Source organism: Oncorhynchus clarkii, chromosome 28 (assembly GCF_045791955.1).
Source record: "Oncorhynchus clarkii lewisi isolate Uvic-CL-2024 chromosome 28, UVic_Ocla_1.0, whole genome shotgun sequence".
Classification (NCBI taxonomy): Eukaryota; Metazoa; Chordata; class Actinopteri; order Salmoniformes; family Salmonidae; genus Oncorhynchus; species Oncorhynchus clarkii.
Genome location: NC_092174.1, coordinates 29,002,055 through 29,029,851, shown reverse-complemented (window position 1 = coordinate 29,029,851; position 27,797 = coordinate 29,002,055). Strand labels below are relative to the sequence as shown.

Here is a 27,797-nt window from a genome sequence, read left to right as displayed (position 1 = left end):
AGCTCTATCAAATTATCCTTGGTTAGAAAGCATGTTCTCCATAAAAGTGTCCCTCTGAGAGAACATCATTTTCTGTTGGATTCCGCATAGGATTACACCAATATGTTTTTCATAAAAGACCAAAATACTATGAATACTTCAGTACTTAACAGCAGAATGTTGGAATGGAATGGGTCTTTGTGGTAATATCCCTATTGATGATGTACGTGAAGCACTCCCTTCTTCCTGTGAGGACGTGTGTGTGTGTGTGTGTGTGTGTGTGTGTGTGTGTGTGCGTGCGTGCGTGCGTGCGCGCGTGCGCGCGTGCGTGCAAGCAGTTGTGCCAGCGGGTGGATCAGACCCAGGACCTGTCACACGTCTAGCCCAAAACTGTCACTCATCTCTCTGTCCTGCTGCAAGCCACTCCGCGCTACGTGTCACCATGCCAACTTATCTCATTCAAAATCACCCACACTCTCGCTTGGTGCCAGGGAATATTCCAGCCAATTTCTGTACTCTACTCTCTCTGTCATGCAGAATGAGAAGAAATGTTATTGAAATGCATAGAGCATGGCCTGGCATTGACATTTAAATCAATCCTCTTGCAGTGCCAATGCCAGAAGAATAATATGGCCTGAAGTTATGATGAATACTCATGCATACTACTCACCACTTTGAGCTCTGGCACTGATCGACTCAATGTCCACTCCTGGCTATTGACGAAAGAGTCTGGAAGAGAAAAAAGAACAAGAGAATAAACGCCATTAAGCTGAGGTCGGGAAAGGTTAAAGCAGTACGTTGATTCCTTGCCACGGTCTGTTTCATAGCTTAAAGGGAGGACGTGAAATCATGGTTTCAAGTCATCTCTGACAATGCAAACATTCACACGCATGCACATCTACCTCATTTTTACCATTATGTCAACTATGCAACTACAGATGACAAAACTCTAGATCCCCATTATACCACACACAGAAATTCATACAAGCCCTCCCTTGCCCTCCCTTTGGCAAATCAGACCATAACTCTATCCTCCTGCATCCTTCTTATGAGCAAAAACTCAAACAGGAAGTACCAGTGACACGCTCAACACAGAAGCGGTCTGATGAAGCGAATGCTAAGCTACAGGACTTTTTCATTAGCACAGATTGGAATATGTTCCAGGATTCATCTGATAACATTGAGGAGTTTACCACATCAGTCACCAGCTTTATTAATAAGTGCATCAACAAAGTTGTCCTCACAATGACCGTATAGTTTGCAAGCCCTGCTAGAGTGTCAGTGCCGGTGTAGTAGGATTCTTAGTCCTGTTTTGATGCATTGACGGATCTTAGTCCTGTATTGATGCTTTGCCTATACATACCACAACCAGAAGCCATGGATTACAGGCAACATCCACACTGAGCTAAAGGCTAGAGCTGCTGCTGCAGGACCCTAATTGATGCTGGAGGACCCTAATTCAGACACTGATAAGAAATCCAGCTATGACCTCTGACGGTCCATCAAATAGGCAAAGCATCAATACAGGACTAAGATCCGTCAATGCATCAAAACAGGACTAAGAATCCTACTACACCGGCACTGACACTCTAGCAGGGCTTGCAAACTATCACAGACTACAAAGGGAAACCCAGCCACGAGCTGCCCAGTGATGCGAGCCTAGCAGACAAAATAAATGCCTCGCCTCGAGGAAAGCAAAACTGAACCATGCATGAGAGCACCAGCTGTTTCGGATGACTGTGTGATCTTGCTTTCCGTAACCGATGTGAGTAAGACCTTTCTAGAGGTTAACATTCACAAGGCCGCGGAGCCAGATGGAACACACAACGAGGATTCAGAGCAACAGTCCAATTAAACCTCAGGAGGCTGAAGAAATGTTGCCTTGGTCCCTATGCACCATTGAGAGCATCCTGTCCGGCTGTATCGCAGCACTGTCTGCAACCGCAGGGATATCCAGAGGTTGGTGTAGTCAGCCCTACATATCACCAGGGGCACACTGCCTGCCCTCCAGGACCTCTACTGTACAGCACCCGGTGTTACAGGAAGGCCAAGAAGATCCCCTCGTGTTACAGGAAGGACCTCCGCCAACCGAGCCATGACCTGTTCACCCATCTACCATTTAGAAGGAGGGGACAGTACAGGTACATCAAACCTGGGACTGAGAGACTGAAAAACAGCTTCCGTCTCCAGGCCATCAGAAAGTTAAATAGTCACCACTAGCTGGCCTCCGCCCAGTACCCTGCCCTGAACTTAGTCACTGTTACTAGCCGGCTACAATCTCTGCACCTAAGAGATTTCTGCCCTATGTACAGTTGAAGTCGGAAGTTTACATATACACTGCTCAAAAAAATAAAGGGAACACTAAAATAACACATCCTAGATCTGAATGAATGAATATTCTTATTAAATACTTTTTTCTTTACACAGTTGAATGTGCTGACAACAAAATCACACAAAAATGATCAATGGAAATCAACTTTATCAACCCATGGAGGTCTGGATTTGGAGTCACACTCAAAATGAAAGTGGAAAACCACACTACAGGCTGATCCAACTTTGATGTAATGTCCTTAAAACAAGTCAAAATGAGGCTCAGTAGTGTGTGTGGCCTCCACGTGCCTGTATGACCTCCCTACAATGCCTGGGCATGCTCCTGATGAGGTGGCGGATGGTCTCCTGAGGGATCTCCTCCCAGACCTGGACTAAAGCATCCGCCAACTCCTGGACAGTCTGTGGTGCAACGTGGCGTTGGTGGATGGAGCGAGACATGATGTTCCAGATGTGCTCAATTGGATTCAGGTCTGGGGAACGGGCGGGCCAGTCCATCGCATCAATGCCTTCCTCTTGCAGGAACTGCTGACACACTTCAGCCACATGAGGTCTAGCATTGTCTTGCATTAGGAGGAACCCAGGGCCAACCGCACCAGCATATGGTCTCACAAGGGGTCTGAGGATCTCATCTCGGTACCTAATGGCAGTCAGGCTACCTCTGGCGAGCACATGGAGGGCTGTGCGGCCCCCCCAAAGAAATGCCACCCCACACCATGACTGACCCACCGCCAAACCGGTCATGCTGGAGGATGTTGCTGGCAGCAGAACGTTCTCCACGGCGTCTCCAGACTGTCACGTCTGTCACATGTGCTCAGTGTGAACCTGCTTTCATCTGTGAAGAGCACAGGGCACCAGTGGCGAATTTGCCAATCTTGGTGTTCTCTGGCAAATGCCAAACGTCCTGTACGGTGTTGGGCTGTAAGCACAACCCCCACCTGTGGACGTCGGGCCCTCATACCACCCTCATGGAGTCTGTTTCTGACCGTTTGAGCAGACACATGCACATTTGTGGCCTGCTGGAGGTAATTTTGCAGGGCTCTGGCAGTGCTCCTCCTGCTCCTCCTTGCACAAAGGCGGAGATAGCGCTCCTGCTGCTGGGTTGTTGCCCTCCTACGACATCCTCCACGTCTCCTGATGTACTGGCCTGTCTCCTGGTAGCGCCTCCATGCTCTGGACACTACGCTGACAGACACAGCAAACCTTCTTGCCACAGCTCGCATTGATGTGCCATCCTGGATGAGCTGCACTACCTGAGCCACTTGTGTGGGTTGTAGACTCCGTCTCATGCTGCCACTAGAGTGAAAGCACCACCAGCATTCAAAAGTGACCAAAACATCAGCCAGGAAGCATAGGAACTGAGAAGAGGTCTGTGGTTATCACCTGCAGAACCACTCCTTTATTGGGGGTGTCTTGCTAATGGCCTATAATTTCCACCTGTTGTCTATTCCATTTGCACAACAGCATTTGAAATGTATTGTCAATCAGTGTTGCTTCCTAAGTGGACAGTTTGATTTCACAGAAGTGTGATTGACTTGGATTAAAAAATGTTTAGCAGTGTACTTAGTTTGGAGTCATTAAAACATATTTTTCAACCTCTCCACAAATTTCTTGTTAAAAAACTATAGTTTTGGCAAGTCTGTTAGGACATCTACTTTGGAGACCTCCACAAGTCTGGTTCATCCTTGGGAGCAATTTCCAAACGCCTGACGGTATCACGTTCATCTGTACAAACAATACTCCGCAAGTATAAACACCATGGGACCACGCAGCTGCCATACCGCTCAGGAAGGAGATGCGTTCTTTCTCCTAGAGATGAACGTACTTTGGTGTGAAAAGTCCAAATCAATCCCAGAACAACAGCAAAGGACATTATGAAGATGCTGGAGGAAACAGGTACAAAAGTATCGATAGCCACAGTAAAACGAGTCCTATTTCGACATAACCTGAAAGGCCGCTCAGCAAGGCAGCAGCCACTGCTTCAAAACCACCATAAAAAAGCCAGACTACGGTTTGCAACTGCACTTGGGGACAAAGATCGTACTTTCTGGAGAAATGTCCTCTGGTCTGATGAAACAAAAATAGAATTGTTTGGCCATAATGACCATCGTTATGTTTGGAGGAAAAAGGGGGAGGCTTGCAAGCCGAAGAACACCATCCAAACCGTGAAGCACGGGGGTGGCAGCATCATGTTGTGGGGGTGCTTTCCTGCAGGAGGGTCTGGGGCACTTCACAAAATAGATGGCATCATGAGGGAGGGAAATGATATGGACATATTGAAGCAACATCTCAAGACATCAGTTAAAGATTGGTCGCAAATGGGTCTTCCAAATGGACAATGACCCCAAGCATACTTCCAAAGTTGTGGCAAAATGGCTTATGGACAACAAATTCAAGGTATTGGCGTGGCCATCACAAAGCCCTGACCTCAATCCTATAGAAAATCTGTGGACAGAACTGAAAAAGCGTGTGCGAGCAAGGAGGCCTACAAACCAGAATTCACCCAACTTATTGTGGGAAGCTTGTGGAAGGCTACCCGAAACGTTTGACCCAAGTTAAACAATTTAAAGGCAATGCTACCAAATACTAATTGAGTATATGTAAACTTCTGACCCACTGGGAATGTGATGAAAGAAATAAAAGTGATCCTAACTGACCTAAGACAGGGAATGACGACACAATGGTGGTAGGACTGATCACCGATGATGATGAGGCAGCCTATAGGGAGGTCAGATACCTGGCAGTGTGGTGCCAGGACAACAACCTCTCCCTCAAGGTTAGCAAGACAAAGGAGCTGATCGTGGACTACAGGAGATGGGGTTATACTGGAGCTCATTGAGAGATTCAAGTTCTTCTGTGTCCACATCACTAAGGAATTTAACATGGTCCACACACACCCACACAGTGCCTCCTCCCCCTCAAGAGGCTGAAAAGGTTTGGCATGGGCCCTCAGATCCTCAAAAAGTTATACAGCTGCACCATTGAGAACATCTTGACTGGCTGCATCACCGCTTGGTAAGGCAACTGCAAGACACCCGACCGCAAAGCGCTACAGAGGGTGGTGAGTAAGGCCCAGTACTTCCAGGACCTCTATACCAGGTGATATCAGAGGAAGGCAAGCGGTACCAGTGCACAAAGTCTGGAACCAACAAGACCCTGAACAGTTTAAATCCTTAAGCCATAAAACTGCTAAACAAGGCTGCTAAATAGCTAATCAAATGGCTACCCAGACTACCTGTATTGACCCTCTTTTTAAATAACTCTTGCACTGACTATGCACACACACTGGACTCTATCCACACACTCACATATACAGTACACACACTTTTTTTTACGCACAAAACAATTTAGGAAACAGGGATCTTAATCCCCGGAGGGGATTTAAAGTCTCTGCTGTAATCTAGAAGTTTGAACTTGACATCTAGCCACTTACAGTGCATTCGGAAAGTATTCAGACCCTTTGACTTTTTCCACGTTTTGTTACCTTACAGCCTTATTCTAAAATTGATTAAATTGTTATTTTTCCTCATCAATCTACACACAATACCCACAATGACAAAGCAAAAACAGGTAGAATTTTTTTTTTACTAAATAAAATCAAATACCTTATTTACATAAGTAATCAGAACCTTTGATATGAGACTCAACATTGAGATCAGGTGCATCCTGTTTACATTGATCATCCTTGAGATGTTTCTGCAACTTGGAGTCAACCTGTGGTAAATTCAATTGATTGGAAATTACACACCTGCCTATATAAGGTCCCACAGTTGGCAGCCCCACTTGGTGTTTGCCAAAAGGCACCTAGAGAACTCAGACCATGAGAAACAAGATTCTCTGGTCTGATGAAACCAAGATTGAACTCTTTGGCCTGAATGCCAAGCGTCAAGTCTGGAGGAAACCTGGCACCATCCCTATGGTGAAATATGGTGGTGGCAGCATCATGCTGTGGGGATGTTTTTCAGTAGCAGGGACTGGGAGACTAGTCAGGATCGAGGGAAAGATGATTGGAGCAAAGTACAGAGAGATCCTTGATGAAAACCTGCTCCAGAGCGCTCAGGACCGCAGAATGGGGCAAAGTTTCATCTTCCAGCAGGGCAATGACACTAAGCACACAGCCAAGACAATGCAGGAGTGGCTTCGGGACGAGTCTCTGAATGTCCTTGAGTGGCACAGCCAGAGCCCGGACTTAAACATGATCTCTGTAGAGACCTGAAAATAGCTGTGCAGCTAAGCTCCCCATCTAACCTGACTGATCTTGAGAGGATCAGCAGAGAAGGGGAGAAACTCCCCAAATACAGGTGTGCCAAGCATTTAGCGTCATACCCAAGAAGACTCACTGTATTGTAATTCATATCGCTGGTATTTGAATGACCCTGGTGATGAGTTCTCAACTTGAAATATTGTTCATTATCAGGTATCCTATTGAATGCCATTGTCTAGTTTGTACACCATAAATTAATGGTAATCTGTAGGGGGAATGTATTGAGTAAAGGAAGGGCAATCACTAGGGCTAGGTGGTATACCGTATTTTACTATATACCGGTATTGATGCACGGACCGGTTTGTTTTTTTTACTCTACCTTCTATATCGGTATTTGAATGTTTGGTTTGTTAAATGTGATACGCTGTGTGTATCGTCCATTTTCATAGTTTACTCCGCTACTTGAGTCATCCCTCTCTGCATCTCCACGCTGCTTTCCACACAGAGCTAGTCCCACCCACTGTCACTCAAGGAGGGCATGTGTTGTTGCTTGACCACGAGATACTTTCGTTCAGTCTGCATGGTCAAAGCAGCACATGCAAAAATGTTGTTTCCAATTGAATCTTAATATAAATCCACAAGCGTTCTATAATTACAATATTAGTTTGTGTTTCTTACATCTGCAAACAGCTAACGTTAGTTTGTATTTTCTTGGCAAGTTAGGCTAAATCGTGATAGCCACAAATGCTAATCGCAAACGTAGCCAGCTAATACAGCCTGGTACCAGTGCTGGTGGAGGTCTAAATCAGCATGTTGTTTGTGCAACAGTATCTTGTAAATCAAAGAGGTATAGGCAAAGCATGAATATGTTGGCTATATGAATAAAGATTTAATGTAGAAAAAGATTATAGGGTCCCCTAGGAAACACGGAACATCGGTTCCTACCCCTGTCACAATAACTCATCCATGGCATTTTCATTTGTTGTCATGTCAAGCACTGTATTCAAAGTGCCCATTATTATTTATATTCTAACTATAGAATTATAATAAACATTTTATTTCCATGAGTCCAAAAAGTTCACCCAAGTGTTTTGATCTAAATCGCAATTGCAACATTTGGTAAAAAATAAGGCCTAGTATTTTTGCCCATATCGTGGCAGTGTGGAAAGAAACTCAAATGAGTGCAGGAAATGCAGAACTTTATGGAAATGCAGGAAATTATTTTAGGTTGAAGTTGAATTGAACAGTATAAAACAATAGACCAATTGAAATAATTTAGAATATATGTTTTGCCACCCTAGGGTCACGCACTACTCATAAAGCAAATTTAGAACTTTTATTAATGAAAAATATAAAATACCGTTAAATACCATCCAAATTTTGAAAAATACCATATGATATGATATTTTGGCCATATCGCCCAGCCCTAGCAATCACATGTGGCAGGCACAGACAAGGGTGGAGAGATGTGGTTTAGTGAGGAAGGGGATCGAGTTCAGGTCAGGTCACATTAAGGGAGAAGGAACAGTTTATGGCCCACATCACTTAATTTCCTGCCTAGCGATAAAGATGTAATGTTTAGAGAGAAGTTGGATGTCACCCAAATTGGGGTATATATTAGTGATGCACCGATATGACATTTTTGGCCGTTACCGATATCCTATAATTTCCTTGCCAAAAGAAACGATACCGATAACCGATATTTAACATTTTAGCAGCCTTTTAAGCATTCTAGTACAGTTAAATAGTTAACACACAGCGATCTAAGGTACTGCAGCAGTCTAAGGCACTGCATCTCAGTGCAAGAGGCATCACTACAGTCTCTGATTCGAATCCAGGCTGTATCACATCAGGCCGTGATTGGGAGTCCCATAGGGCGGTGCACAATTGGCCCAGCGTCATCCGGGCCGTCATTGTAAATAAGAATTTGTTCTTAACCGAGCTAGGTACCAAGCTAAAGCTAGCTACCCAAGAAGTTGCGGTCAAACAAATGATGCTTTACTACCAACGCGTGTAAACACATCGTTTGTGGCCGGTGTTCTCATTTTCAGACTATTTAGTACAGCTTTTACAATGTTACTGTAACGGTTTTCTTGATGCGAAGGAGAGTCGGACCAAAATGCGGCGTGTAGATTGCGATCCATGTTTATTAAACAAACGTAAAACACGAATCAAAATACAAACACTACAAAATAATAAACGTAATGAAAACCGAAACAGCCTAAACTGGTGCAAACTAACACTAAGGACACAAAGGACAATCACCCACGACAAACTCAAAGAATATGGCTGCCTAAATATGGTTCCCAATCAGAGACAACGATAAACACCTGCCTCTGATTGAGAACCACTTCAGACAGCCATAGACTTAGCTAGAACACCCCACTAGCTACAATCCCCATACATGCACACCACATACACAAACCCATGCCACACCCTGGCCTGACCAAATAAATAAAGATAAACACAAAATACTTTGACCAGGGTGTGACAGAACCCCCCCCCTAAGGTGCGGACTCCCGAACGCACCTCAAAACAATAGGGAGGGTCCGGGTGGGCGTCTGTCCATGGTGGCGGCTCCGGCGCGGGACGTGGACCCCACTCAATCAATGTCTTAGTCCCTTCTCCTAGCGTCCCTGGATAGTCCACCCTCGCCGCCGACCATGGCCTAGTAGTCCTCACCCAGAACTCCACTGGACTGAGGAGCAGATCGGGACTGAGGGGCAGCTCGGGACTGAGGCAGCTCGGGACTGAGGGGAAGCTCAGGAGTGAGAGGAAGCTCAGGAGTGAGAGGAAGCTCAGGCAGGTTGATGAATCTACCAGATCCTGGCTGGCTGGTGGTTTCGGCAGATCCTGGCTGACTGGCAGATCCTGGCTGACTGGCAGATCCTGGTCGACTGGCAGATCTGGAAGAGTCTGGTCGCCTCGCAGATCTGGAAGAGTCTGGTCGACTGGCAGATCTGGAAGAGTCTGGTCGACTGGCAGATCTGGAAGAGTCTGGTCGACTGGCAGATCTGGAAGAGTCTGGTCGACTGGCAGATCTGGAAGAGTCTGGTCGACTGGCAGATCTGGAAGATTCTGGTCGACTGGCAGATCTGGAAGAGTCTGGTCGACTGGCAGATCTGGAAGAGTCTGGTCGACTGGCAGATCTGGAAGAGTCTGGTCGACTGGCAGATCTGGAAGAGTCTGGTCGACTGGCAGATCTGGAAGAGTCTGGTCGACTGGCAGCTCTGGCTGCTCCATGCTGACTGGCTGCTCCATGATGACTGGCAGCTCTGGCTGCTCCATGCTGACTGGCTGCTCCATGCTGACTGGCTGCTCCATGCTGACTGGCTGCTCTGGCTGCTCCATGCTGACTGGCTGCTCCATGCTGACTGGCTGCTCCATGCTGACTGGCGGCCCTGGCTGCTCCATGCTGACTGGCGGCCCTGGCTGCTCCATGCTGACTGGCGGCCCTGGCTGCTCCACGCTGACTGGCGGCCCTGGCTGCTCCACACTGACTGGCGGCCCTGGCTGCTCCATGCTAACTGGCAGCTCTGGCGGCTCCTTGCAGACTGGCAGCTCTGGCGGCTCCTTGCAGACTGGCAGCTTTGGCGGCATCCTGCAGACAGGCAGCTCTGGCGGCTCCTTGCAGACAGGCAGCTCCTTGCAGACTGGCAGCTCCATGCAGACTGGCAGCTCCTTGCAGACTGGCAGCTCCTTGCAGACTGGCAGCTCCTTGCTAACTGGCAGCTCTATGCTAACTGGCATCTCTATGCTAACTGGCAGCTCTATGCTAACTGGCAGTTCTGAACAGGCGGGAGACTCCGGCAGCGCTGTAGAGAAGGAAGGCTCTAACAGCGCTAAACAGGCGGGAGACTCCGACAGCGCTGGAGAGGAGGAGGGCTCCGACAGCGCTGGACAGGCGAGGCACACTGTAGGCCTGATGCGTGGTGCTGGCACTGGTGGTACTGGGCCGAGGACACGCACAGGAAGCCTGGTGCGGGGAGCTGCTACCGGAGGGCTGGGGTGTGGAGGTGGCACAGGATGGGTTAGACCGTGAAGGCGTACTGGAGATCTTGAGAGCGGTGCTGGCACAGGACGTGCAAGGCTAGGGAGGTGCACAGGAGGCCTGGTACGTGAGACTGGCACCATCTTCACCAGCCGACTAACACGCACCTCAGGACGAGTATGGAGCGCTGACCCGGGTGCCATCAAATCCCCGACACGCTCCGTCGGGCGAATTCCATGTTTAAAACACCAACACAGCAACTCCCTCATTTCTCTCTCCTCCAATTTCCCCATTAACTCCTTCACAGTCTCTGTTTCGCTCACCTCCAACACCGGCTCTGGTTCTGGTCTCCTCCTTGGCTCCTCACGATAAACAGGGAGAGTTGGCTCAGGTCTGGCTCCTGACTCTGCCACACTCTCCCTGAGCCCCCCCCCAAGAAATTTTTGGGGCTGACTCTGGGGCCTCCGTCCGAGCCGCCTTGCTTGCTTCGCAAACTCCATTCTCCTATATCCTTCCGCGCACTGCTCCATCGAATCCCAGGCGGGCTCCGGCACTCTCCCTGGGTCGACCGCCCACCTGTCTATCTCCTCCCAAGAAGTATAGTCCATACTGTACTCCACTTTGGGCTGTTCTTGCCTGTTGACACGCTGCTTGGTCCCTTTGTGGTGGGTGATTCTGTAACGGTTTTCTTGATGCGAAGGAGAGTCGGACCAAAATGCGGCGTGTAGATTGCGATCCATGTTTATTAAACAAACGTAAAACACGAATCAAAATACAAACACTACAAAATAATAAACGTAATGAAAACCGAAACAGCCTAAACTGGTGCAAACTAACACTAAGGACACAAAGGACAATCACCCACGACAAACTCAAAGAATATGGCTGCCTAAATATGGTTCCCAATCAGAGACAACGATAAACACCTGCCTCTGATTGAGAACCACTTCAGACAGCCATAGACTTAGCTAGAACACCCCACTAGCTACAATCCCCATACATGCACACCACATACACAAACCCATGCCACACCCTGGCCTGACCAAATAAATAAAGATAAACACAAAATACTTTGACCAGGGTGTGACAGTTACTTTATCTTTTTTGAAACGCAAAGACGCAAACAGCGTTCCATAGTATGCATGTTGTGAAGCTAATAGCAGTGACGCTATTACTGTGTAACCAAATAGCGCGCTTGGTAGTGTGTACCGGTGCTCGACCAGCCGGTGAAAGCCAACATCACCCATGACAGAAAACGTTTGACTATCAAGGGCAATGAGTTCTATTATCTTGGCTTTAATGGATTTCACCTTTGAGTTGTCTCGCTGACTTGACTTGTTGACTGCTCAAACCACACAGCAGACACTGTGTGGCCTAGGTTAGGAATGCTGTGTTGCACGTGTAGGACAAAATTTTACGGCACGGTAGCTTTGACATCGTTTTTTAACAATGACGTTAAACTAGACATCAGGCCGAAACCGATGTTGGCATTTTTAGCTAATATCGGCCCATTCCCGATATGTTCACCGATACAGTATATTGTGCATCCCTGGTATATATACTACCACTGGTGAAACCATGGCTTTGTCTTACGCAGCTGTATGACCCAATAAGTGAAATAAGCATGGTTTAAACTTTCCGGAAGTTTTACGAGGTTCATTTAGAACCTAACACAAACGGTATAAACGTTTTTACTTGTTATTGTTATGTTATTCACTGTATTCATTCCTCGTGTCATTATTTCCATATTTATTTGATATTTTATGCATCTTTATCTTGAACGGCATTCTTTGAAAAGGGCCCGTAAGTAAGCTATTAATTTCACTGTTAGTCTAAAACTGTGGTTTACGAAGCATGTGACAAATTTGATTTGATTTGACACGACCTCATTCAGTATGTTGGAGCTTTTTTGATCCTCTCACCTTGAGGCAAACTGATGCTGCGGCTGCTAATTCAATTTAACAGTGAGAAATTACCAGACGTGACACAACATGTTTCCTCTATTAATGACATCAGATAGGGAAGGAACATTTGAGTGAATAATCACCATTTTAAAACCATTCAATAGAACAATTACAGTCTGGGTGAAAGTCAGTAGAATTGTTTATGTCTGCCATAACCAAACCCAACACACAGATAACTTCTCTCAAAGGACACCGTAAAGAGTGTTAGCATCTGTCACAACAACCGTTTGACAAAATACCCTATTTTTGTTTTGATTCTCAGCCCCATTCTGAGCTAGCAACCCCCATGGAGATACCATCTCCAACAGAGGGGGTGTAGACACCCTGTCTGCAGGCAACAAGGTGCACAACCAGGTGGGATCCCCCTATGTCGGTCTACACCAGAACAATGAAAAGCTACAACACCAAACAAGGCAGCATCCTTTACTGTAGGTGCATGTGTCTGTTGCAGCAACAATGTTCTCATCATGCCCAAGGCAATCATATTACAGAAAATCAATCATCCAGAAAAAAATATTGAGAGCAAATGCCTGTATTCAAGAGCACTCTTGCCATAAACAATATTTTACACAAATTGAAAGCGGTTGTCCAATCCATATTTATTGTCTGTAAGTTAAGTGTAAGGGTTTCAGTGAAAATTGCAACATTTGCACAACATGAGATCAATTGTTGAAGAACATTCATTCAAACTTTGTTCCAATGCTAATCAAAGCCATTCCAAACACAATTGAACTTCATTTGAGACACTTTTCCCAATTAAGAAAATAAACAGTTGTCCGTTTGAACACTAGATTCTACCTTTAAATGTTTTGTTTTAGAAGCAATAAGGTTGACTTAAAACACTGTATACAATAATAGGCTTCGTTGCTATGGCGATCTCACTTTATTCCAGGCTGAGGCGTGTTGAGTGCATCACCAGAGGTGGATTCAGGCTTTGTGTTGCTAAGCCCTCTCACTACCAGTTTGACACATCTCCTTGAACATGTTAGAACATGAGCACCAAAGACGCTCTTCAGATGCTGCGGCTCTGAAACTCTGCTTGAGTGAGGGAGTTTTATTTCAGAAGTGGTAGATAGGAGCTTAAACGAGGTTGCCACTCATTTTGTCAAGGTTTTATTGTTAGCATACAAATGTAGCTAATGTTTCTGTAAAACATATTAAATGATAGAGACAAGAGGACAACGAAATGACAAAGTAGATCCTCTCAAAATAAAAATACTGATTGGAGATATTTTATGCAACTCTTGAGCACCGTAAACAGTAGTTTCCACTGTTGTCTCAATTCTTGCATCTCTTAAAGAGAGAGGGCCAAACACACAAAGGAAGACCCTAGAAATAGATAGGCCATCCAGTTGAATTAGAGGTCATTACACAAATGGGGCTCTATAGTGTTGTTGACCACTTAGAGCAGGCGTGTCAAACTCATTTGGCGCCGGGGGCCGCATTCGGTCTTCATCGAGGTCTGGAGGGGCATCACTGAAAATGTGCTGTATTTCCTTGCCTTCAAAATGAAAAAAAATATATAATATTTTTTTATAAAGGCCCCTATAAAGGCACCACCGCTAACTAAGCTAGCGTTTCATATCCGTTCCACTCCATTTTGAATTCAGGCTGTAACATAACAAAATGTGGAATAAGTCAAGGGGTATGAATACTTTCGAGTACACATACACAAACAAAACACCCGCAGGCCGGATTGGACCCCCTTCTGCCCTATGTTCCACACAGGGCAGAAGAAAGGAGGTGAATTAGAAGAAATGTAGGTTATTCACTCAAAGCTTTACCTTACTGAAGTGATAGCCATCTTTCATTAAACCATGTGACACATTGTTTGTGCTACACACGTGTTACATGCTACTGTAGGACTATATGCTGTGGCTATCCAGATTGATGTAACAAGTGCCACTTGTCCTTATTTCTTTCTGAAACAGCGAATATAATTAATTTAGTTCTGCTTTACATCATCCATTAAAAATTAGCAACCCATCAGTAACCACAATGCCTATAGAAATGGAACAGAATGAGCCCCAACTTCAGTGATGCACCCTCCAGAGGACACTAGGGCCTTTGTTTGTGTGAGATGGAAAACTGCATCGGTGGATTGTTTCATGTTTTTCGACTCATTACTCATGTCCACTCTAATAAAAATTACTATTCAATCCAAGGGCAGTGAGGCACAATTAGTAACCCCCATATTGAGTTCAGAAAACAGAGAGAAAGAAAATGCAGAAAACCCCACGTTTATGCTGCTCTGTGTGTGTGTGTGTGTGTGTGTGTGTGTGTGTGTGTGTGTGTGTGTGTGTGTATGAGCACGCGTCTGTGCGGTGTTTGTGTGGGAATGTATTACTATCCTTGTGGGTACTGGAAATCCCCAAAAGGATAGTAAAACCAGGAATATTATTCCTTGTGGGGACATTTCCCATGATGGCTATTTTAAATTTAAGGGCTAGGTTTACAATTAGGGTTACGAGTTAGGATTAGGGGTTAAGGAAAATAGGATTTTGAATGGAAATACAGGTCCCCACAAGGTCCCCACAATGATTTTTGTTTTTGTGTTTGTGTGGGGTCAGTGGGGAATGAAAGTGGAGGACGACCGTGAGGTCTAAACCTCCCTGCCAAAGATTAGGAGATCCTTTCCCACTAGCTACAAATGACAGAGTACCAATTTAGCTTGGACTAAGTATTTTTACATCCCTCATTGGTAACCACATAAATATGTAGGATCTTCATTTGATTACCATGTTGTCGGATAACTTGGCTGCAATGCAGGAAACGTAAAACTTCTACTGTATTTGAGGTTTAAAAAGACTTCTGAAGTATGTATTTCCCACTTTGAAATGTGAGACTTGATTTCCTTTACAAAAAAATGTATTAAACCCTACAAAAATGGCTATTAATTATAATCAACATTTCCTGTTGCTGCAGGACTATTTTCCTGCTGTAGCAACTGGCTCAAATTAAGATCCTACATTTGTAGTGGATTGTTACCCACTGCCATTAGACTCGGTCTAGCATATACTTACACAGAGCAGCAGCTCCATTGACATAATCATTCCTGAATCATCTCCCTATCTTGTAAATGTTACGCCTCTGTAACCAAACTCACAAAGCTGTCTACTCAATGCTGCTACAGCTCTTATAACTTATCTGTAGAGCTCTGAACAGCAGAATGTCATTTCATTCTGAGGTGATAGATAAGTGAACAGAATCAGCAGTAAGCAGACAGATCTGGATGCCCGCTGACCCATCTATTCTATTGTGTAGGGCTATAGGCAAGCTGACTTAAGGGTCTCTTAGTCTCTTCTAAGAATTCTGTTGTTGAAGGCTTGGTATCGACCATTTCCTCAGAGGTAAATTGGACACCAGTGTTGAGCGGAATCCAAATTTAACCCAAGGGAGACACATTTTCCGTCTTAGCTGACTCGATATAGTAGAGTGAATTGTTTTCTATAATCACAACCCCACATTAACAACATACCATAAACATGGTTCTGCACAAAAAAGGGCCCCCAACTGTCAATAGCCACAGATAAGAAGAGTCCAAAGTCAACTCGGGAACTCTACTTTGACCTGAGCACTGATGCACATCATCCTTTATTTCTGTTGTGCTATTCTGTCATCACCATGACATTAAACCCCATTGGTGAGTGGTGTCTCAAACTCCAGCATGTAAATGGGCTTTGAACTTGATTCTGAGAAGCTTTTTCCCCTGAGAGGCAAGTAGCAGCAGTGTGAACGGACATATTCAATCTCTCCCTATCCCAGTCTGTTTCTCAAAGTAAACACTCTAATGTACTTGAACTTTGCTCAGTTGTGCACCGGGGCCTCCCATTCCTCTTTCTATTCTGGTTAGGGCCAGTTTGCGCTGTTCTGTGAAGGGAGTAGTACACAGCATTGTACGAGATCTTCAGTTTCTTGGCAATTTCTCACTTGGAATAGCCTTCATTTCCCAGAACAAGAATAGACTGATGAGTTTCAGAAGAAAGTTTTTTGTTTCTGGACATTTTGAGCCTGTAATCAAACCCACAAATGCTGACAATCCAGATCATCAACTAGTCTGAAGAAGGCCAGTTGTATTGCTTCTTTAATCAACACAACAGTTTTCAGCTGTGCTAACATAATTGCAAAAGGGTTTTCTAATGATCAACTAGCCTTTTAAAATGATAAACGTGCCATTGGAACACAAGAGTGATGGTTGCTGATAATGGGCCTATGTAGATATTCCATAAAAAATCAGCTGTTTCCAGCTACAATAGTCATTTACAACATTAACAATGTCTACACTGTATTTCTGATCAATTGTATGTTATTTTAATGGACAAAAAAAAGAAGCTTTTCTTTCAAAAACAAGGAAAATTCGAAGTGACCCCAAACTTTTGAATGGTAGTGTATGTAAGAATGCTGTTTACCGACTAGCTCAGCCTTCAACACTATAGTGCCCTCCAAACTCATCACTAAGCTCATGCCCCAACAACACCTCCGGAGGCTGAAGAAATTCAGCTTAGCCTCTAAGACCCTCATAAATTTCTACAGATGCACTATTGAGAGTATTCTGTCAGACTGTATCACCACTCGGTACAGCAATTGCACCGTCTGCAACCGCAGGGCTCTCCAGAGTGTGGTGCGGTCAGCCCAACACATCACCAGGGGAACACTGCCTGCCCTTCAGGACATCTACAGCAGCCAGTGTCACAGGAAGGCCAAGAAGATCATCAAGGATCTCAGCCACCCGAGCCAAGCCCTGTTCACCCCGCTACCATATAGAAGGTGGAGACAGTACAGGTGCATCAAAGCTGGAACTAAGAGACTGATAAACAGCTTCTATCTCCAGGCCATCAGACTGTTAAACAGTCACCACTAGCCGGCATCCGCCCAGTACCCTGCCCTGAACCTTAGTCACTGTTAATAGCCGGCTACCACCCGGTACTCTACCCTGCACCTTAGAGACTGCTGCACTATTTACATGGTCATTGAACACTGGCCACTTTAATGTTTACATATTGTTTTTCCCACTTTATATGTATATACTGTATTCTAGTCATGGCTCATTCTATAGAACTACTGCCATACACACCTTTTCTATTCATATACTATCCATACACACCATCATATACAATGATGGTGTGTATAGATATTCCAGACTGACATTGCTCATTCTGATATTTATTGATTTATTCCTTTGAATTTTTGGGGATTTGTATATGATTCCGTATTGTTCTGTATTACTGCACTGTTGGAGCTAAAGTAGAAACATAAGCATTTCATTGCACCTGCAAAATATGTGTACGCGACCAATACAATTAGATTTGAAGGGAACACAGTAGCTGGGGATCTGTGGCAGCAGACGCTCAAATAAGGAGTCATTTTAAAGTATTAAGAGAGCCTTTATATCCATCTCCTTCTGGACTGACTCACTTACTCACTCAACCCACAACAGTGTCTTATTCTCTCTTGTCCTTTATCCCTCTCCTCTTCCCTCCTCTCCCAGAAGTGGGTTTGTGTGATCAAACGTTCAGTATCAGTACGTGATCAGTACGTTCAGTATGAGTTTGGCTCAGAGAAAGTCTGCTGATGGTGCTTACTTAATAAACCAGATATGTCTTCACACAACTCTGACGGAAAGTCTTCAGAGCAGGCAGACTCAAACTTAAGAACATTTAGGGGAACAGACATTTTGGGAACAGACATTTTGTTGGCCCTGATTCACTGTGACAAAGAGTTTTGTATGAGAAAGAGCAGAGCTGCAAACTATTTTCATGAATGAACTTCAGTTGATTGTGAGATGAAAAAAAAATAAGGCCAGGGTATTGTTATTCTTGAACACTCCACAACCAATTTCGAGGATCTCTTATAAGAGAGATCAGTCATGAGATGAAAGAATACAAAATGCACATTGACACACAGGACACTTTCGACAACTCTCAATGAGCAATGCCAAGTCTAGGCAAGATACATGTACCACAGTGAACATTTTGCCAGCCTGACTGGTCCTACAAAACAATGACGTGTATGGCCTAGTTTAATGCACGTCGTGTGTTTGATGAAGCAGGCCTGGGTTCAAATAGTATTTGAAATCTTCCAAATACTTTGAGTATTTGTCTGAATTTGCCTGGTTTACACATTTGAGACCATTCCATTGGTTCCACTGCTGCAGGCAAGCTCAATCACACCCAGCCAAAGTATTGGAAAGATTTCAAATCCTATTTGAACCCAGGTCTGTGATGGAGTGCAGTGGAGTGCACCTCACAAAACGTCACTTCAAACCACCCCTCCTCCACGGGCCTGACAACAATGCCTTGTTCACCCACTGGTAGGGGTGAGGTGCAGTCGTGAGGTGGACAGGGTCCTCAACCCCTCATCCCTGATGTAGGGCTATACCACCAAAGGGAAAAAATATAACCAGGAAAACAGCCCATCATTAGCTAGTACTAACACCTGGACATCCATATTAGTTACTCGCTAAACAGAGTATATTGTAATGCCAGCTAATGTGTTTTTGGTTAATTTTCGCAATTACACGTGTGTGTGTGTGTGTGTGTGTGTGTGTGTGTGTACTAACTAAGGGCTGGGAATCAGAACTCTTAAGATACATTTTGCAGCCAGGTAAGGTTGTCAAACACTTAGGCAGGTAGAGACAGGTGACTAGGCTTTTAGTCAGAGTGATCGGCACACCTACATTCCTACTGCCTGACTGACTGCCCTCTCCTACTTCGACTACGAAGACAAATATCACTAAACGTGCACTTAACACTACAAAGGCTTTGGTGACCTTGGTAACAGTTCTTATTGGGAAAACAAATAAACTGCAAATCACAAAGTGTACCTGTATCTGCCCTTATTAACTGCTTAGGTTCAGAAGGAAACAAAGCTTTGCTAAAGTTGATATCAACACAAAGTACATAGTCTGATTTGTGGTTCATTCACAGAGAAACAATTTACCAAGTACGCAAAACAATCTAAGAAGTGTTTCTCTGGAAAGTTTGATACAACTTACTCCTACAGCAACAGGTGTTTGTTTTGAATCTGAACTTCACTCAAACTTTCATTGTTCACTCATAGATTCTGGGGGTCTGAGCGGTGGATTTTTCTAAATGATGTAACAATGAGGTAATAATTCACGATCACCATCATAACTCTAGAAAATGTTTCGTGTCATGCTTGGCATGTTGCACAAACCTGTCTGATACAAGTTTTTAACTTCAGTTCACCATAGTATAAGGTGTTATCTTCTAATGACTATGACAGGAACAAGGCTTAATTTAGATTTTAACTAAACTGCATGGGAGTACACAGCAAACACAGCTTCAGCACATTGGCTAATCTCTATAGCTCATAGTTGCTTCTCTGTCTGCTTCTATGAGTAACTCAACACAGACACACAAGATCCTACACTGTCAACGTATAGAGATCAGCGCTAGGCTAGCTAACCTTTAAACACAGTGCTTAAGTCTCTCTCTCAGTTCCCCATTATTACAGTGTTTAAGCCCTCCTAATTTAGCCCTGGTTGGCGGCCAAAAGCATCTCCAAGGCCCTTCACAGCCGCTGACCGTTTTAATGCCTCCTGCTTTAAGCTGTGTCCCTACGAGGCCAGAGGCATTAACTACCATGCATTTCCAACCACACTGGCTCTGGGAAACACAGCCACTTCTGGATCAGACTGTATAGTACTGTACCAACCACCCATACCTTTTCTCATCAAACAGCTATTGTTAACTTTAAACAACAAGGCAAATTCATATGAGATAACAGGCAAGACCCTCATCTCATCCAAATGACAAATCTCTAATGTAAAATGTTTTCAGTGGTGACTGTTACATATCTGAATAAGAACCAACATGGATTTGAAATGCATTGTGGGAAAAGTAAATAAACAAAACACAAAGCTAAAATGAGAACTGTTTCTAACCTCCGGGTCCCGAAACCTTGAAATGCCACCTCAGCCTAAAGTTCCCTTCCACGTGTTTTTCATTTGCCCTCATTCCTTAAAGAGCAGAATACCCCTGTTCCTGTTTACATGTGAGCTCTTATCCAGTGACTAAGAGGAGCGAAAGGGGGTTAAGTGGGGCGCAGACAGATTTTTCACCTAGTTAGCTCGGAATTCGAACCAGCGACCTTTTGGTTACTGCCCAAATGATCTTAACCGCTAAGCTACCTGCTGCCCTGTTGAACTATAAAAGGGAACTTTTTTTGACAGAGTGGTTGAGGGGGGGGCTGTCCAGAACCAGGAGCACTAAGTGCTGGGAATATATTCAATCTTACTGGGAATCTTACCTTGAACTTTGTTGCAGTCTGCCAGAGTCTCTATTGCAACTGACTGAGGCTTTTTAATCCTGCCCAGGGAATATTTGCCAGTCTCTTTGCTCGGGTGTCGGGGCTGGAGTTCACATTTACCGTTGGACGGTTGCTGCTGCTCCTTCCTCCTAAAGCGTCTGGCTATGAGCTGCCATAGACTGGGCTCCTCCTGGGCCGGTTTAGTAGAGGAGGACAGTTTGGCTGGGTAGAGGGGCACCTCCATCACCTTAACCTTGCCCTGGCTGTGGTACTGAATGAACTGCCTCCCTCCATCATCGTCCCTCTCGTAAGGAGGTGGCAGGGTCCTCCCAGTCAGATAGGAGAAGGGCCGCAAGGGGAGAGATGTCTCCTGCTCCATACTTGTAGTGCGTGAGTGTTCCTCTGATGTCACCTCAGAAATGTCCACTCTCTCCCGCGGCCGGTTCCTCTTGATCCGCAGACTGAGGCTCCGGCGTAAGGAGCTCAGGGTCTTCTTGGGGGCATCTGGCTTGCTGCTGGGCTTGGAGCCTGGGTCTGGGGCTTCCTCCTTCTCATTGTCCTGAGCTGGTCGGCCGAACAGCCTCCAGCGGCCAAATAGACCTCCCCCTTGGCTTCCTCCTTGGCTGTCCAGCCCCTCCTGAGACCCCGAGGCCTTCTTCCTCAGCTCCAACACAGTCATGCTGACCGGTCTCGGTTTCCAGGTCTGCTGCCGGACCCTGGGGACCACCTTCTCCTCAGCCCCCGCCACCGCCCACTGAGGGAGCACCCCTGGCTTAAGACCGTCCACCGCCCGCAGCTCTGCCCTCCTGGTCCAGCGCTGCTGTGGGGGACCGTCCAGAGACCTTGTAGCCCCCCTCCTGGAGGTCTGTTGGGAGTGGGACCCGGGCTCTGATAGGGTAGGGTTGAGGTTGGGGCCTGCGAGCATGCACACACTCCTGGGCCTGTCCTGTCTGTCCTGGCGGCTTAGCGAGCCTTGATGCTGCCTGGCTGCGGCTCCATACATGCTCACCGCCCTCCTGTTGTGTGGAGCAGCACCGTCCTGGGATGGCCTCCTGCGGAGCACAGCCCGGGGTGGAGAGCCACCACCGGCCAGAACACCACCGGCAGGGACACCACCATGATTCCCAGGGAGAGGCCCTTCAGTCTGGGGAGAAACGTCCTGTCCCTGGGTCTCTACCTGGGTCTTCTGTTGCTCTAGAGCTGCTGTAGCTGCCTTTACCTCTACTCCTACCGCTGCAGTCTCCCAGTCAATCTGAGAAGGATGGGCTGCTGCTGGAGCTGTTGAGTTACTAGAGAACTGTTGGAGTTGGAGAAACCGGTCCGTCTTCATTTTTCTTCCCTCCTCCTCCTCCTCCTCCTGCACTGCCTCCTCCCTCCTCCCCCCCACTCTGCCTGTACGGCTCAGGGAGGGCCACCTGCCAAGCCTGAAGTGTCCCTCCTTCCCCTGCAGCGCTTGTGGCCGTGCCCTGGTGCTCCTGGCTGCCGGATGACTCTGCTCCAGGGAGGCGTGTCTGGCGGCCAGGCCCTCCCTCACCCCCACCCCCTCACCCACCTCCTCATGCCCCAAAGTTCCATTCAGGATGACAGAGATGTGATACACCGTGGTCCTACCTCCTCCTGACTGGTGGGCTGTTACAGCTTTGCTTGTGGCCCCGGGGATAGCCTGCTCCGTAGCCCGACTGCTCAGCAGTAGCATGGCACTACCCTGAACTCCCCCACACACACAGGCATGCACAAACTAGCCTAACTTACACGCACACACCTACATACACACAGTCGCAAAGCAAACATAATCTCACACTCCTCTCCCCGGTGTGGTGGTGTTTAGGGTAGCTCTCTGAGACCTTCACTTCCAGGCTGCATTCCAACCCCCCGGGTAATCCTTTACCTTTGACATGGGAAAAAAACTTCAAACAAGCCTGAGCAAAGCCTCTGTGCCACCTCCATAACCCTGAAGCCTTATACTCAGCATTCAGCAGCAGCACCGCAAAAGGCTGGATGGTGGCTGGCTGGTTGCATTCTCCCCTCTACTTTCTTCTTCTACCTGTCCGACGTGAGGGTGAGCGACAGCTAAAACAGCCATTCCACTGTTTGCTTTGGAACAAGCAAACACATGTTTGTCATAGAGTCCCTGAGAGGCCGTGAGCGACATATGAAAAACATCCTTCTTGGCAAGTTGTGAGCAATCCTTTTCTGCCTGTGGTGCAGACAAAACCCTTCATCTCTGAGCTGCCTGCCGTGCGTAGCGTGAGGGAGTGTGTCTGTCTGAACTTTCCAGCAGTTTCCCAACCCCCGGGACGGTCAGAAAACAAGGACCGGATCCCAACGGGTCGGCTGCTCTGCATTAAAACACACCGACTCCACTGATCTGAGTTCCTCCACAGGATCTCTAGAGGGATTTCAGCCCCCAGAGAGTAAAATGGATGACAGTGAGTGAACAGTAAGAATAGGATCCAAGGAAGAGGGAGCTGAGCATCAACTACTGCTGCAGCAGTCAACAAAGATAGGATCCTAGAACAAACTGCTATGAAAGAGAACTTTGTGTCCCCAGTGCCTCCTCTCTCGGTCACTCTCTGTATTCCTCCCTCCCTCGCCATCAAGTTCTCTCTTGCAACCGAACAAGCAGGGATAGGGAAAACACAAAGGCAGAGATTTTCCCATGGCTTTCTAAAGGAGGGAGAGTGAGTGGAAGTACCAGAAGTTCTGGCTTCCATGTAGCCAAGTTTTAGACTCTACATAAAGCACTGCTAATCCTAGGGCCCTGTAAAAGCAGATCACATGGGTTGCACACAAGTGGGTCAGATAGCTTGAAAGGGCAAGATATGTTCTCTAGTTCATTGTAAATAAACATTTAAAAAAAGCTAAAATAGCTCAATGCAGAAAGTCGCCTAATTGTGTGAAAGTAACAGTCACTGCTATATTAATTGCCACCTAACCTGACAGCAATAATGGACTACGGTTTGAGTGGATCGATCCCAGTGTTTACATACACATGCACTGACAAAAGCACACACAAGCTCTCACACACTTAGTCACTCCAGGAGTGACCCGACTACCATTTATGGCAGGCAGCAAATTATTTTTACAGTGTTGTTAATCACTGAAATAATCTGATAAATTAGTTGGTATGTAAACTGTCACCTCTACAAAATACCACTAAGTAATAATTACAAATCTGGCTTTGACGCCTTCCCAAAATAAGTAAATTAACCTTTCCACAGGAACAATTATTAGCTCATAAGTCATTGTCAGCAACTGATTGGCTACCATAAACGGATGCATATTCAGCTTGTTATTTCAATGTCATTTAAGGCTCTAAAAGGAACTCACTGCATAATCTGGCACATTCCAGCTTTATATTCAGCATGGGCAGAGCTTTGGTGTTCAATTAGGCATTGGTCAATCAAATGGCAACCACTCTGAATAAAGGCACAACACAAAGCTGACCAACTAGGTTAAGCCCTAATTCCATATTCTTATCACCACGGGACACTGAGGCAATTGATGATGCCATCAAAAGCAGCGCCCCCATGTGTTTAGAGAGAAACATGTTGATGAGGGCCACTGGAAAATAGCGTTGCTTGATATAAAAATATGTTCTAAGTAGGCTATAACTGCTAAAGAAATACATGCATGACATCAAAAAACAGAACCTGTAAAGGTAACCGTTTAGTTGCTTTTATACCTGTTTAGTAACACAGTAAAAACATTATATGAACATGTTTTTACATAATACTTTATCAATTAGTAATCAGAGCACATGTAGAGAACCAGGGTTGTGAGGACATGATCCTGACAGGACATCTGGACAGATAACATCTGGCTGGCCCAAGCAAAGCAGCACCCAGACAGCATGTGTCTACAGGATCATCCCACCAAAAGGAAAAAACAGACAACTTCTCTATATACAGAACAACCTCAGGCCCTTGAAGGACATATACATGTTCTCAGACTGGAGCACTGCTGTATTCTACATAGTAGTAGCCTTATTTTCAAAAGGGTGACTTTATAGCTAACATCTTTAAATCGGTCTCCATCTAGGTATTTATCAAGTGTCTTATTTGTATAACTTGAGTAGATACTGAGTAGAGAATGAGTGATTTGAAGTGGTTGATGTTATCTCACACTTATACAGTACAACACCCACTGCCATGCCATTGTCTAGTACAGTTTATTGTGTTGAAGGGTAATAATCCCTTCAAGGCATCCCAAGCATCTTTCCAGGAAGTCTGGGCTGTGGATACGGTCTTTGAGACAGGCTTCTCAAATAAGAAACCAGCTACAACACTTTATGAAAACTGCTCAAATACCAGCTAGCAAATAGATTCATACTCCAAATGCACTGCTTTGAGAGCTTGCTGCTTCAACTGAGCTGTTAGTCATATCGATATGTGGACCTGCTGTGTAGTGAACAGGTGTGCTACCTGCGTCCAGGTTTGTGCTACCTGCGTCCAGGTTTGTGCTACCTGTGTCCAGGTTTGTGCTACCTGCGTCCAGGTAGCCAGGGATTTGAATAACCTAAGGCTCTTCAGCCAGTAGACAGTCCTCTTCGCCCCAGTGGATGTGGTGGTGCCTGGTCCGTCTGCGGCCCCCGAAACACAGCAGCATGGTCCCACACTTTCAAGAGGCACAGACTGACTTGACTTATTCCTTTAGCTCCTAGTGGACCAAAGGGCTCACAGGACACAACCTAACCATACAAATCCACCGTCCAACCCTCACGCTTCAAACTCACTGACATACAAGCTGGTATTTTCCATCATTACCATCTTGTGGTTTTATTCCACTTCTTCCTCTCCTCTCTATTTTAATATTCTCTCTGTCCTCTCAGGTTAGTCTTTCGTATTTCAACCTCCAGTGTAAACTAAATCTGGATCCAAAAGGTAGTATTTGCCCAGTCCTGCATATGATGTAGTCCCAGCAGACAGCTCTGGAGTGTTGTGGCTGTGCTGAGCTGAGCTGTATTGTAACACACTGACCTGGTCAGGAAGACACGACCATGCGTCAGGTGTTGTGACGGGGAGCCGTTTCCTCCTCCTGGTAATCCTCTGAGCTGAGGAGGAGGGGTCTAAAGGCCCTATACCTAAAACAACTGCTGGGATTATTAGGCTAATCCTAATAAACCCATGGCCAGAATGGGACGTCCATTAATAAGCCCATAGCCAGAATGGGACATCCATTAATAAGCTCTGGTCAGTCATAGGATCAGACTTTCAGTCTCAGTCCATTCCCTCCCAGCTGGGGTAACAGAGGAAGGATGTGTCGTCTCTCTCTCCTTCCCTTTATCGACTGACAGCTGCTACACACATTTTGTGGCCCCAGTTCTGCAACTTTATCTATATGGCAGTTGGGAGGAGGATTTCTGATAGACTGGCTTGACTGGCCATGTCTGGGGGTTTTCTGTGGGTGTCAGGGTGTGTGTGTGTGTGTGTGTTTGTGTGTCATCTCATCTGTGCTAGTCATTGTGACGTATACAGAGTGTATATGGGTAGCAGGGTAAAGCTCATGTTGTGCCCGCATGTTAGCCAGGAGCTTTCTATTGTTCCGGTGTAACTTTCTAGGTCCTGCTAGTTCCCGGCCCGAGGCAAGAATCATTTAAGGTTGAGACTCCTAACACATAATAAATACAAAATATTGTTCTAGTGTTTTTGACAGTATTAGAAGTGGGGGTGGTAGAGGGGATGAGAACTCTAGAAAGTGTAGACTTACTTCAGAAGTAATACAAAACATATGACGTGTCATGATACATATCAACTCATAATGTTCTCCATAACTGTGCTAGGCCTAGGGAATTAACCGTTTAGACCGCCAAATGGATTATTTACCAATGAGAGAGGTAAAAGACAAAATATTGGTCTGGCAAACTAACTCCCTGAGAATAAATATTTAAATAGAGTCTGCAAACTGTAGCTCCAATTCAATTATGGAATCTGTCAGAAATACATTTCTCTCTAAAGGAATGTAGTTTCCACTGTAAACCAATGTGAGGAGGAGGACATTTGCTTGGGCTATCCTCAGGGAAATACCATCTCCTGCATTTAATTCAGCACAGGTCTAATGAAATAGTTTTTATAGAAAAACTCATTACGGCCCTGTAATTTGTTTTTTTCCTTCCTCGCTCTATTAAATTCAAATAGGAACGATGTTATCCAACACTATTTGCCAGGCAGGATGCAGTACATGTCTCCACCGGGAGGGGGGGCAGCGTGACTCCTGTTGGAACCAGTATTCTTCTAGGGCAACTCTGCTGGTTGAGATGACTGTTCAAAGGCTTCTGTTCTGTATTGTATTGTTACGTAAGCCAATTTTTTAGCAGCCTAGGTACCTCTGCTCTGCTGTGGATGTAAATCTAGACTAGAGTATGCAGCCAGTTTTCAGAGAGTTGAGCTGAGAGAGTCGTAACGACAACAGAGGACAAGCCAGAAGGTAGTGCAGGGGTTTTAAATGAGGCCATATAAGAACCTCAATGGAATTTGAAGTGCCTGTGTACGATCACAGAGAAATCCTACCTTCTGGTGCTAGGTTCTAATTTTCAGACTACAAACTCAACGGACACTATGAAAGTTTAAACCAAGTTTATTCTTCCCAGTGGGTCAACACAGCTGCGTCAGACAAAAACATGGTTTCACCCGTGGTAGTGAATACATACCCCACTTTGGGTGGAGTCTCCTCCTTATCGCTAAACATTGCATCATTATTGCTAGGCAGGGAGCCGAGGTATCTGGGTCTTAAACGGTTCCTCCCCTTAGCAGTACTGCTACATGTGATCGTTTCCCCTGCACTCAGCCCCTCCCAAACTTACTTATGGCTCCCCTCATGTCTCTATTATACTTGATGATTAATTATATAGAAAGCTCAGAAACCACACCTTTCACTGGGAATAAAAGCTGTAAAGAGAACCCTCCTTACCCAGGATCAAAATGTTAGAAAACGTATGCACTCATTACTGTAAGTCACTCTGGATAACAGTCTGCTAAATGACTCAAATGTAAATGTTACCCAATAAGCAAAGGTTTTCACTGTGTGAAAGGATTGAACTGTTGCCAGTTTAGTCTTATGA

General features: G+C 45.6%; 1 protein-coding gene across 2 annotated transcripts in view; it reads right to left on the bottom strand.

Moving 5' to 3' along the window:
• Positions 1 to 27,797, bottom strand: part of LOC139386813 (arf-GAP with GTPase, ANK repeat and PH domain-containing protein 3-like) — a 274,884-nt gene that overhangs the window by 126,936 nt on the left and 120,151 nt on the right. The window contains exons 1-2 of one of the 2 annotated variants that reach the window (XM_071132625.1): positions 20,738 to 22,067; positions 650 to 708 (exon numbers count right to left, since the gene is read on the bottom strand). In XM_071132625.1, the coding sequence (XP_070988726.1) occupies positions 650 to 708; positions 20,738 to 22,067 (1,389 nt within the window). Of the gene's footprint in view, positions 1 to 649; positions 709 to 20,737; positions 22,068 to 27,797 lie in introns of those variants that run through there. The other variant, XM_071132626.1, reaches the window with a different exon arrangement.